General features: G+C 44.6%; 1 protein-coding gene across 2 annotated transcripts in view; it reads right to left on the reverse strand.

Annotated features, from left to right (window-relative positions):
• Nucleotides 1-13352, reverse strand: part of GRIP2 (glutamate receptor interacting protein 2) — a 262314-nt gene that overhangs the window by 48016 nt on the left and 200946 nt on the right. For both annotated transcript variants that reach the window (XM_054076728.1, XM_054076727.1), the window contains exons 2-7: nt 12435-12515; nt 9750-9885; nt 8796-8941; nt 5911-5997; nt 5544-5619; nt 4862-5007 (exon numbers count right to left, since the gene is read on the reverse strand). In XM_054076728.1, the coding sequence (XP_053932703.1) occupies nt 4862-5007; nt 5544-5619; nt 5911-5997; nt 8796-8941; nt 9750-9885; nt 12435-12515 (672 nt within the window). The remainder of the gene's footprint in view (nt 1-4861; nt 5008-5543; nt 5620-5910; nt 5998-8795; nt 8942-9749; nt 9886-12434; nt 12516-13352) is intronic.

A 13352-nucleotide genomic window follows, 5' to 3' on the forward strand; every position in this document is an offset into this window, starting at 1 on the left:
GAAATATCAGCCCAGTGCCTCTATTAATTATTCTAGGTAAAGACTTAGCCCAAAGCAAAGGTCAGGAGTCTGCAATTTAGCAATATTTGTGAAGCGTGATTAACGTGGAGCTATTACATCCAAGCTAATTTAAAAAGAAGCACAGAGAGGGCAGGGCAGGCCGTGCAATAATCTTACTGTAGAGAGTCAATTATTGTTGCTGCTTTGGCAGCATCTACGGAAAAGGCATCTGCGGCAATCCTGCATTTCACACCAAATCTCAACCTACCTAAAGCAAGATCCTTTCTTGTACGCCAAGACAATCTAAACAGTTGTTCTAGAGGCTCAGCGTTCATGCAATATTCAACTCAAATGCTGTTCAGCACGTACTGAGGGCCAAAAACCACACTGTTGCAGAACAAGCATCAGAGGCTGAATTCAATATGGACACAGCAGTTTTCATCATTTCTCTACAGTTTGGTTACCAAGGAACAGAAAAGCCATGTATGCATATGCTGCCTTGCACGGCTGTGCAGATTTTCATGTAAGGGTTTGAAAGTGTTTTGCAAGCAGGGAATTGTGTTGCTCAGAGGGGTATGGTAACATTTTACAGACTGGGAAACTGAAGCACAGCTGCCACACAACTTGTCCAGAAATACATGTTTGCTTAGTGGATAGAAAGACAGGGTCGAGAAGACCCATTCCCCTTTGCTGGATGAACAATGTTCATTATGGGGGAAAGCATGTGTGCTATCTTCATTCATCTTCAGAAACAATAATTTTAGTAACCAAATAAACCCTTACATCCTCCACCTATCTGAAGACATCTGCTCTTTTTCATATGGCATTCACTGACCGAATGAAAAGGACAAATTAATTGGACAGGACTCCTCTAAAATTAAGTATCAGTAGCTCTGGCCTGAATTAGTCCCAGAAGCCCAGTTAACAAATGCCCCCAAATCCTGCTTGCATTTTTCTTTCCGAACCCAAGTTTCAGCCATTTCAAAATGTTCAGGTGGAAATTCAGCAGCCACCAGGTGACTCACTAAAGAACTAATCAACTGTCTAATCTTCTCCATCAAAACAGGAAGAGGAAAGCCTACCCAAACTTGCTCAAGTATAGCAAATCTCACTGCCCTGTCCACCTGGCTGATCCCAGGTCACAAGAGAGCACAAAAAGCTGTGTGAAACCTGCTCATAGTAATACACTTGAGGGGTACTCACCAATATCATGATGGATACAGGGGAAACAGAGTCTGCTCCAGGCAGTCAGAAAGCTTAGTGCCAAAGGTACAGGAGTGCTGGTTACCTCACCACTCGAAGCTGGGGGTTTGCAGGTATTTTCTAAAAGGTCTTTCTCTCAGCAGCTTATTTTGGAGGAAATACTGTAATGGTCTCATCATTCTTGCACTAGGTTTCCTTGAGCCTAACCTGGCTTTGCTTATCCTCCTAAGGAGGGATGGATCTTCTAACCAGGCTGGAAAGTGTTATGAGCACTTGCCTGAGGAATAAGCGAAGTGTGCTGGTAGGGATGATTTTCCCCCTGCTGTAATGCCTTATAGCAGAGAAGAGGGAAGAGGGAAGAAGAGTCACTCCCGTTGTAAATGCAAACAAAATAAACCAAAACCTCCTAGAAGAACCAAACCAGGGAGCTGCCCCCTTCCTCACACAGCCCAGCAGCTCGTGATCCACGCAGTCTCACAGGCACACGGAGGCATTTGACTTCCTGGGCCTCTCTTCAGGAGGGCCACCAATCCCTGCCACTGCTCAGCAGACATCGAGTGGTCACTTGTTTGTAGGACACTACCAGCCCTCCACTTCATCAGCAGGAGAATCCCACAGGCCTAAAAATCTTCAGCCTAAAAATGAGTGGGCAGAGAGGCAACCAGGGGAAGGGAGAGGAGGAAGACGACACAGCAAATCGCTTTGCTCATTCATTATCTCTGGCAGAGAGCTTCCCTGCTCCGTGAGTCAACTCTAAAGGCTTGCAGCCCAGTGCCTCATGCCATGGCACACACAGCTTATTTACAGAGTAACTATTCAAATGCCACCAGTTTCTGGCTGAACAGTTTATTTATGGTTTGATTTTATTGCTTTCCTCCCTTTTTTAAAAGGACCATAAGATAAGAGAGAAACCACAGGAAAGCATCTGTTTATTGCAGTGTTTATCTAGCAAAAGGCAGAGATTTTTCCCAATGCCCAAGGGAGGTGTATGCCCAGTTTGCACTCTTTTTAAATGAAAATGGCAGATAATTTTATTCCTTTGATAGCCTTGAAAAAACACAGCCAATTTGATTAAAAGCCTGCTACAGCTCCATCCTACACCGGCCTCCCTGGTGAAAGGAAGACAGCTGGGGGATGTTTGGTGGTGATGGCAAGCAGCTGCTGTGTCCCTCACACCAAAAGAAGGGCTGGCCCCACGCAGCTCATTCTCAGTGCACAATTTTGGCAAGGAAACCATGCAGCCAGCTGGGAAACACCATGATTCAACACTCCCCTGCAGCAACCTTGGTCTCTCACCAAGGACAGATGCGCAAAAAAAAAAAACAAACAACCAAATTTTGCCTCCTTAATGGTCAGCCCACACCCCCCAGCACGTATGGTGCATCAGAGAATGTGCACAATGCTTTTCACCTCTGTACCCTGGGGATATACAGGCCAAGCGCCACTTCACAGTAGTGTCCCCGGCCCTTATAATGAATCAAGTGAACTGTATGGCACACGTCCCCCCCAGTCCCTTCACCAAGTTTTCAGAATGGTAATCAAGAGTGATCCCTTCAGGCTAATTATGTCCCCGCTCTACTACCAGCATCTGTTTTTGCCTTCCATCCTGGTGCTCCTGTGGCTTGTAAAGACAGTATCTTTAACAGTGTGCTTTGGGGACGATGGACATCGCAGCTTTTAGCTGTTGAATGGCAAAACTCTCTGCAGAGATGGCATCAAGCTACGTGTTCTGCAACCTCTTGCCTTAAAGGAAAGCAAGGCAAGTACATCCCTTTACAGGGTTGGGGAGAAGCAGTCTCTATGCAGAAGCTATCTAGCAAAGGGGCTGGTTTTGCATCTCGGGAAGCATCTGTTTGTGGTCCACTGTACAGCAAAACAAGATGGGGAATCACTGCATAAAACCCTACCACCAGTCTGTGCTCACTCGACCCTAACGGTTTTAGGTGGGAGAGTTACTCAAGAATAAATACCAAGACACCTTCATAATTATTTTTGTTCCAAGTCAGGTATTAAAACTATCAGCTTTCCGCAACATAGGCATCAGGGGACCGTACAAACAACAAACCCCAAACAAGCCCATTTCTTATGCACCACTAATTGTTTGCTACTGTTCAGACTTGACAGCTCTGTGCAAAATCCCTCTCTAACTCCGCCTGCCCCTTCCCTGGGCAGGCTTACCAGCTCAGCCAGCCTGCAAAGAAAGAAGAGACATCCCTTCCTGTCCACTGCAGTTACCACAATCACAATGATATAGAAAGGCAGAAAACAGAGTTTGGGTAGTTTCCATTTTCCATCATTTAAGTGTTTTCCCTTTTTCATTAATAACAGCCAGTTTCTAAAGATAAGCTGCTCCTGTAGCATGGCAGAAGCCAGGCAGTGTGTAGAAAACTGCCAAGGCACCAGTTTTTCCTTCCAGGTCTCCCAGGGGAGCACGTGACTGTGTGGCATGCAGCTGCCCAGGTCCTGGCAGCCTGCTCCCCCAGGGGAGACCCAGTATGTCCATGCTTGAAGACTTTCTGGAGAAAGGAAGGGGAAAGCCTGGTAGAAGACTCAAAAGGAAGCAGAAAGCCCCCAAGGCTACAATGAGGAGCTCCCTTATCCTGGTGCAACCCTCTCGCACACTGCATGGAGTGAGTTCTGGCATTCACAGCTTTCTGGGGTGGTGTGGTAGTAAGATGGATCTGAAGCTGAGTTTATTTTCCTCTTCATTGATAAATAAGAAAACAACTTGATATAATGGACTCCTATTCCCCACTGGATCCTAGGCTTAAACATGCTGGACTGGTTTAAGAGATTTGCAGAAAAGACTGGAACTTAGTCCAGCTTGTGGCTCCAATGAAGGCAGAAATCCCTCTGGAGGCATATATGCAACATCAAAATCTAACATACAGCTCAATGAGCTTCCAGAACCAACATAGCTTCAGACTCTGTGGTAACCTTAAACTCATTAATGACACTCCCTGCAGTAACAGCTGTGTGTCACAAAGCCAGCTCAAAATGACTTTACAGTAGCTAATAATAAATCTTTTCCCAGGGCTTGAAGCAGATAATCAAATGAAGAAAAAAAACCCCAAAACAATCCTTCAAACCCTCAAACTTAATATCTAACGAGCAGAACACTTTTATAAAAACCTATCCGCTGCACTCCAGTAAATTCTGTCTTATTTGGGGTCAATCAGTTGATCACCCCTCATTTATTTCAGAAGCAAATCCGAGCTAATGTTTCTAAGAGAGAGAATAGCTCCAGAATTAAGCAGGGTCAAAATTCAGAATTGAAGCCACAGTCACATCAAGTCTTTGCCTGCTTGTGTCACACTTTCCTGCACACATTTAAAAATGGTAGTTACAGTGCTGACAGAGCACTCCATCTCTCTTTAACAGCAATTTCTCCTATGTCCTCTTTGCCTACATTGTAAAACCCCCATTTTTCCCCCCTCCTCTAAAACCAGTCATCATTCCCATCAAGGCACTTCATTGGATAAGGGCATTTCAAATGCATTCAACTAAGCCGGCTTTGAACCGTATCCTCTACATCCATGTTGGCAGCCCATGGCTCAGCAATTTTTCCACTGAACCAGAGTATCACAGTTACTGTGTCTCATCTCACATACTTCCCAGGCAGTCAGAGAAAATGCCACCACAACTATCTTAGCCTTACCCATGATGGTCACATCATACTCGATCTGGAAGAGTGCCTCCTGGCTGCACTGCCGCAGGATGTTGAGGGCATCAGCATGGGTCATGCTGTGCAGAGGGATCCCATCAACGCTCAGCAGCCTGTCCCCAATTTTCAAGGACCCTTCCCTGTAGGAAGCAACAGGAAAAAAAGGCTTTTTGTGTATATGCATTTATTTATAAATATATTGTTTATATGTATTTTTGTATCTATCTGTGTTTTCTATAGATATTTAATACACTATTCTCTTGCGTGTGTATATATAAAAGTCAATTAGTTTGATCTTGTAGGAATGGAATACTTCGGGACACTAGTTTGGGCTACTTATAGTAACAGGCTCGTTATATTAATCTAGCGGTAAGAGAATAGACAGACCATCTCCTGCTTTCTACCACTGATCAGCTCTTCATCTGCACAGCATTAAGTGGCTTCTCTGGAAAAGGAGTTTCTGCTTGGAACTATAACATCTACACATGGGCCAGCCTAGGAGCACTGGACCCATCTTCCCCATACACCACAGCCCCACAGCACCTGTGTCATTCCACACCATCAGTAGGAGACTTGGGGAAGCACCAACAAGAAGAAGACACTCGGCCAAGAGCATGGTGAGAGCTGCTCATCTGTCTCGTGAAAGCTAACATCGGAGGTTCAACACGAGCATTACCTGTCTGCTGGGCCACCCGGCCTCACATAGGTGAGCACCAGCGGTCTGGACTTGTGCCAGTCTTCATGGGCTCCCCCTGTAATCAAACCGGGAAAGCCGTTAAGTCACTACAGGTTTGAAAGTCTGAATGAGAGTGCTGAGAGAGACATTTATCACACGACAGCTGACGCAGCCTGAAAGCAAAAAGACTGCCCTTGATTAGGCAGCTGGCAGTCCTTGAAGGCTGAACAGGATGCTCTCCAGGACATGCTTTCACTTCTTAGATGAGGTTTATGACGTTCATCTTTTTACTTTTCTCTTCCTGCTTCTCAAATCACTTCTGACAGTGTTTCTCCTCTCCTTGTTTTTCACTGGAGAAGCTACTAACCTCTTAGTACGAAGCCAAAGCTGTTGCCTTCCTTGTAGAGGGACACCTCAATGGTCTTGGGAATAATGCCAGCACTGCTCTCTGGCACTAAAGACAGAGAGAGGAAGACCCAGTTACCCCTAGAGATAAACCTTTTTCCATACCACCCTGCAAAATAATACCAAAACTCATTCAAATGGCATTGAAATGAATGTCCATCCCAATACCCATATTGCATTTTCTTTGTTTGGAGGCAAAAAGACCCCAGCCCAGACACATGAACTTTTGTCAGAGCCAGCCATCGCATTTTAGGATTTCACCAGCTCAGTGTTGTGCATCTCCCCTCAAATTTGTCTTGGCTAATACTCTGACATTCAAGTAAAACTGTCTCATTTATAAACTGGATTTAATACGTTCAGCATTACTCAAAAGCCAGAAGCTCCTGCCGCAGATGGAAACTTATTAAAAAAAAAAACAGCAGCAGTGTAAGGAATCAAGTCACTGGCTGACCTTAAAGAAAATGAAAATCCCAAATCCTCAGTGCAAAAGGTTAGGGTTTTTTTCCCCTTACCTCTCATATTCCGACTTTGAAAAAAAGATTAAGTGAATTCTTTAAACTGATCCTAGGGGCAGTTCAGTAATTTTATGTTAAATACACAGTGCTATTTAATGTACAAAAGTAAAGAGAAAAAGAAAAAAACCTGCTTCCGTTCCTTGCCGTCCCCTGCAGTTTAATGATGTATTGAACCACTGCAGTGAATATGTGACAATTTCCCAGTCTTCTCCATCCAGAAATGCACATGGCATTTCAGTCTCATCCACACTGAAAAGATCAATTCCTAATCTTCAAACCAAGTGCAATAAATGGCCACAATGATAATCAGAAAAAAAAAGACTAAGAGCTTGACTTCAACCGGGCAAACTGGAACTGAAGGCTCCCCTCGGCATGTCTGCACTAGTGTTCCCCTTGGCTCAGAAGAGGGGGTTTGAAGAAAATCTTCCCACTGTCCTCACGGACCATATTGCTCCTCATGGCCAAGCACCATGAGGACTTGAACCCTGCACCTTAACCCTTAAACTAACCCAAAAGATGTACAGGAGAAGCAAGGTATTGCCTTGCAGGCAGGCAGCCCTGGGGATCAGGCTACAGTGAGGCCAAATAAACCCCCAAAAGACTGTCCCCAGTGCAGCCACTTTGCTCTGCTGCTGTGCACAGGCTGCTAACAGGGACACAGCCTGGAAATACTCCAGAAGGGAAAAATCTGGGGCACACAAAGGCAATACTCGCATACCAAAGAAGTATAAAGAATGCACAAATTAGTTTGGAAACCATCTAATTTTTTCCCCAAGCATCCAAGCACGAAGTTCTGCGACAGCCTTTGTAAGATCAGTGGGGAGCAGGGAAGCTAATGTTAATATCGGGTTTGGTTAATTTATGAAAGAGATGATATGACACAGTGGCCTGAAAACTACTCTTCAACTTGCAAGGTCTTTTCCAAATCATGAAATCATAAAGTGGGGAGAAAAATTCAAACCCACAAGCAGAAGCTATTGAACCGCACTATATTTCTGCTCTTTGCCCAGGGAAAGAGAGAGGCGGGTACACACAGCAATTACAAAACCTCACCACAGATCGCAGCCCACAAGGAACTGGCACATAACTGACAATTCCCTATATTTTGCAGTTCCTTTTCGTTGGGATTAGTCATAAACAGTATCAATAATCTCTCCAGAGGAAAGTCACTAATTCACTGTGCTCTTCCTGCTCATTGAGAGGTGGGGACATTTTGCATTGCTGCTGCTGATTGAGCCATGCAGTATCGGCACTGCTCCTTAGCTGCTAAGTACAGCTTATCAGATTCCCGACACCCAGGCTCACAGCTAAGGAGAAAGTGTTATCATCTCAGGTGAGTTGTCATCTCATGTGAGCATGAGAACATGGAAAACTTGAGCCATAGCTTGTTTTACCAGGGTTGTATGTTAAACCTAACTAACATTTACAGCAGAATAGAGGAGGATGATGGATAATCAGCTAATCCAGAACATATTTTTCTTCTTCTTAAGGCTTTATATAGTCATTTACATATTCAATTCTTTTAATGTAAAGGCAGCAGCTATAGCAAAGTAATGAAGTGTGTGATCGCTTCCTATCTGGGGCAAAATGTTTAGAGTTCATTAGTTTTGTTTTTCCTGTCATCTTATTTTTAGTTGTTCTATTTCTTCTGCCCAGTCATCATCTGACTGATCTGGGTAACTGAATGAGTAATGACCGGGGAGATCATTTTCACAACGGAAAGACCGTGATGAGAAGCTGTAGCAAGGAATTTGTTTTAAACATCACAAACAAAGGAGGGAAGGAGTAGATAGACTCCCAGGACAAAAGCCTTGTTAATGTGAGTTGGGCTTGTCAGCTTCAGTCGGGGCCTCTTACCTGAAAAGCAGATTGTTTCGGCTTCCCTTCTAAAAACACATAACATTTCAAAGCATCTTGAGGAATAACAGCACTTGCCACAATTCAGAAAAGAGGATCTGGCAACACATGCTTAAGACTGAACAAAATCTCCTGTAGCCACACTCCAAAAGGGGAAAAGAAAAAGCTGAAGTAGTATCAAGGAGGCAGATTGGTCTGTGCTACCGAGTCACTCCGAGGCAAGACAGAACTAATCAGCCATCTCCTGCCAGTGTGCATGAACAGGCACCCACTGTGCTGGAAAAAGTGCTCTGCTCCGACTGCGCACAGCTCTGCAGCATCCACCGCGGCGCTGCATGCGCATACGAAGGCAGAACGTGAAAATGCCCCTGGATACTGCTTTGGCCATGATGGCTAATGCATGAGCAAGCCCGTCTATACCCCAGGACAAAAAGCAGCCAAGAAAAGAGAGTATTATCATCAGAGAGGCACCCACCAGCCGGCGGGAGCTCATACTCTACTTCCAGCACTACCCTTTCGCCCACATTTTTCAGTAGGCTTATGATCTCATCATGGCGCAGCTTGGTCAGGTTAATGCCATTCACCGACTTGATGTAATCTCCAACGTTCAGCTGGTCACTTCTGCAAATAAAGAAACACAAAAAAACCCAGTGGTTGCACAAAGTCTCTGCTATGCTGAGCCTGGATGTGCCTGGCAAACCTTTCATAACTGGGGGACTTCCTGAACAAGCCACCGACGCTGGGCTGATTTTAGCTCTCTGATTGTATGTGCTTGCTATCAAACAGAAGTGCTAAAATCTAATCCATGCACCTTCCCCGGTGGCAAATGTTCAGATCCATACATACGGCAACAATTGCGGTATAGGAGTTCACAACCTTTCCTTGTTGCTCAATTCCCATTCATGCAGAGCAATCAGTCATAGCAAAGCATACCAAGAGGTGTCTAAAAAAAAAAATCCAGCAGGGAAAAAGAAAACATCTTTCCTTTTACCTGTTTTCTGCAAAATTGTTCAATTGCTTCTTCCCTGTCTCTGATTCTTGAAGCTTTTCTATTCCCATTCCTTTTCTGAGCCAATAATGTTACTTACACACTCACTATTCAGAACAGACACAATATTAAACCACTTAGCTTGATCAAGATGTATTGTACCATGCAGCTCTCCTGACAAGGCTGCCTAATTTCAGAGAATTCCAAATATCCCTACACAAGATTTCAGGCCATAATTGCACAAAGCATGAGAAATAATTCAAAATAGAAGACATTCTGCTTACTGAAGCAACAACTTTGTATTCTGGGGCACTTGAAAAAAAAAAAAGAGAGTCCTGTGCCAACTCTTTTAATTATAACTACATTCATTCAGTAGCTAGAACATGCAACGATTCCTCTCCGGTTTTACTGTGCTCTCTGCACCTCATTTCCATTTCTCACCTTGCAGCCAGTCCTCCTGGCCTTAGATTGGAAACTCTTGGCTTTCCATCTTTGTCTGTGCCACCTGAAATGGTTAACCCAAGAGTGCTTCCTTCCTTCTTAATCAGCTCCACGATGGTGACCCCTCTGAACTCCTCTGAAAGATCAGGAACAAAGACAAACATCTCAGTGGAAGGGACATTCTCTCAATCCCAGGGACACCCTTTTCCTGCAGGTGGTGGGAGGGCAGACCTGGGATGATTTGTACAATTAGCATGAAGAGAACGCTTCAGTCTATTTAAAATTAAGTTGTGAAACAGAAGTGTGTCCTGGTGGACCCACAGCATGCAAGTCTCTCAGGCAGGACTAAGCAGAACAAGGCAGAGGAGTGAGGGCTCGTGAGGGCATAAAAACTTTGTGTTTCAAGGTGCTGGTGGCAGTGGAAGGACTCAAAACCAGTGTGATGGTATATCAGCAGTGGTCCAGGGAGACTATCTCAGGAACTATGTTTGACACAGAGTGAGGAGGTTGTTAGGAGGGCTACGTGTCAGGCAGTCGCGGTTACCAGGTAGGAGGATGCTGTGGACCTGCAGTAGCTGCCTGGATGGACAGAACAGGGTGGATCTTAAAATACTGTGATTAAAAAAAAATATATCAGGAGACTTCAATACAGTTGAGAGATAAATAACATAATGTGAAGAGGGGTGGGATCCTTCCATCAGCAGGGGAAGGAGAGGGAGGCATGACCTTCATTCATTCACAGCAGTTTCCCCACCCATCTCTACCTTCCTCCATATTTCCCACCTCATCCACAGCTAAAATTGAAGCAGCAAGACCCTTCACAGCATAACTGGTTCCACGAGCACTGCCAGACATAATATGTATGGCAGGGTCAAGTTTAGGGGGTGCACACTTACCAAGGTAAGCAACAAGGGATTTTCACCTGCTGCACCAGTATCACTTCTTTTTGATGCAGGTAGTGTATATTTTCCCTTCCTCTAGTCCAAGATGACACTCCTGTTTGTCCAGTATCTACTTATAAGCCCAACCTGATACCAGTTTTGATCCCACTACAGATGGGATCTCATCACCAGCACTTTGCTCCTTCTGTAACAACACCATGACACCAGAAATGGCACCTCAGTCCTGCCATGCGCTACCTTTTTTGTACTGTGCTTCCAAGAATAATCTGTGCGCTTGATTAATGCGAGCGGGGAACCTCTTTGTAATCTAGTGCCAGTCTGAAAAGCATTTAGGCACTGCCGTGCATCCATTTAACGTGGCACTGGCACCGTAAAATATCAGCATCATAATGTTTCTGCTCTTTAAACGCAGTTTTGATCCCTTGTAAACTACAGTAACTTAGCTTTTAATTTACCAACCTGGGATCCCAGGGGCTGCCAGAAACTTTGTGGGGGCTCCTTGCTGTGCCAGAAGGAATGCCATCCAGCACTATCCTACAAATTTCCTCTCAACTATAGACATGACTGATCAACACAGATGGTTCTGCAAGGGGAGATTATTAGCTCTTCAATGGGGTTTAATTTTGATCCTTGATAAGCGTTTAAAATGAGAACTCCCAGAGTGCAATTACCCATTGTTATGGTTTCAAGGAGAAATCACTGCTCTGGAAAAAAAGCAAGTCCCCGAGATCAATCTATCAAGGTAAGCAATAAGGGATTTTGATCAACGCCTCTATAAATCTACTGCTGCTATCACAGATCCACACAGGTGTAAAAGTGAGCTGCAGGATCTGGTCCTTCAAGACACAGTCTTTAAGTGACACATGATCATAGTCTTGGATTTGATCTGTTGCTATATATGCTTGGATTTTGCCACTTGGAGTACCCCAGGGCGGGAAGAGCACACCTGCATTTTGCCCTCCCCACTGATATGTCTGGTGCTGGGGGTGTTGGCGATACTGGCGCTAGCGAACTGGCACTTGTGAGAGTCAGTCTCTTTCCATCAGTGCTGGGATACAGTAAAAAGGTGTTGCAGAAACCCCAGAGGATGCAGAATAACCCCTGCAAAAATTGCTGGCTGATGAAATAATAGCAAAAGAGCCCCATTTCCTCCCCATCCCCTACACTAAACTGAACCTGTGACGAGGTCACTAATGGTCAGAAGCCAGTCTTTATTAGGAAGGAGACAAGCTGTCCAGGGCAGCCCATCCAAAGCTGCTGGCACACCGCTGCCAGGCAAAGCCAGGCAGCAACAGAGGCAAACATACTACCATTTCTCCACTCCCTCTTCAGCCTCTGGGGGTGTTGCTGCATGGGAAGGTTTCTCTCACACACAAGTCTGCTGTGATTGACTAAACAGCAAAACAAACTTAGTCACACGTGAGAAATATGAAGCTTGTCAGACACTGCCAAGTCTCCCTCCCCACCCAGCAAGCTCAGATGTGGCAGTGCTTCTTCCCTCCTTCGTTGCTGTACCCTGTTTTGTGGGTGTCAGGCCAGCACCAGAACCAGTCCTTTCTCAGCTCCCTGTAACCATCATCAACGGCTCTATGCCAGCTTGTGATTGCACCAGTAGCATACCATTCACTGAGACCAGTTACCACCACCTGTTTTCTGCCCTCTGCCTTGCTCATAGATGCACCAAAATGGGTGGTTTAGGGGGTTTTACCTATTTTAGGTGTAGGCAGGTAAAGCGTTATGCATGCCCTGATGTTTTGGAGCAGGAGCTGATCCCCTCCTTTACCTGGGATGCTTTGCCTCCTGGAGACCAGGGCTGTGTCCATCCCACCAGAATCCTTGCTCCCCTTCGAGTAAGGGCCATCGTCTGTGAGCAGAGCAAACACAGAAGCTGAAATTAGTACCAAAAGCAACAAACAACAAAAGCAGAGCACTTTTTAAAAAAGCTTGTCCTGGTGACACTGGAATTGGGATCACATCCATATCACAGACTGTAGGCAAGAAAAAACCATTAGCAGTCCTGGCTTTACATTCCACTGTGTGGGTTCTCTCACTTTTTAGAGAGGGAGGGAAAGAAACAAGGCGGCAATAACATTATCCGATTTATTTCTCCTGGAGCTAATCCATTCAGAGAGAACAAAATTCCCTTACTCCTGTAATTATGTGGAACATCTGAGGACAGAGAAAGCTGTGGCATTAGTCTCACAAGTTTTAAGCCTGTCATTATGCTTGTGAAGAAACTTACAGTCTTTGGAAATGGAGTTATACATCAGGACCCTAACAGGGCACTAAATCACTACACTTGAATGAAATTGCCTATTCTTACAGATCCCATTATTTTAAAGTCACATTTTCCTGCTGCTGTTCCAGCCTCTCTAACAAATAGAGAGCACCTTCTCTTAAGTGATTTTTTTCTAAAAAAAAAAAGTCAAAGGAAAGTGAAAATAGTATTATACACTGTAAATGCATCATCCAACATAAGCTGAAATATAAATTTGAAGTATTTAAATACCCGTGTATTCTCCTATTGGAAGATTCCTATATAGCATAGAGATTATTTGCAGAGAAGGGAGCATGCTTCTATGGATTTCATTCCCATCCATCTAAAATGTTTGTTTGTATGGCATTTCCTAAAAAGATGGATCTTTTTCAATCAATCATTTCCAGTAACCATGTATAACAACATCAAATAACTCCCATCCTC

The sequence above is a fragment of the Cuculus canorus genome, chromosome 11 (genome assembly GCF_017976375.1).
Source record: "Cuculus canorus isolate bCucCan1 chromosome 11, bCucCan1.pri, whole genome shotgun sequence".
NCBI lineage: Eukaryota > Metazoa > Chordata > Aves > Cuculiformes > Cuculidae > Cuculus > Cuculus canorus.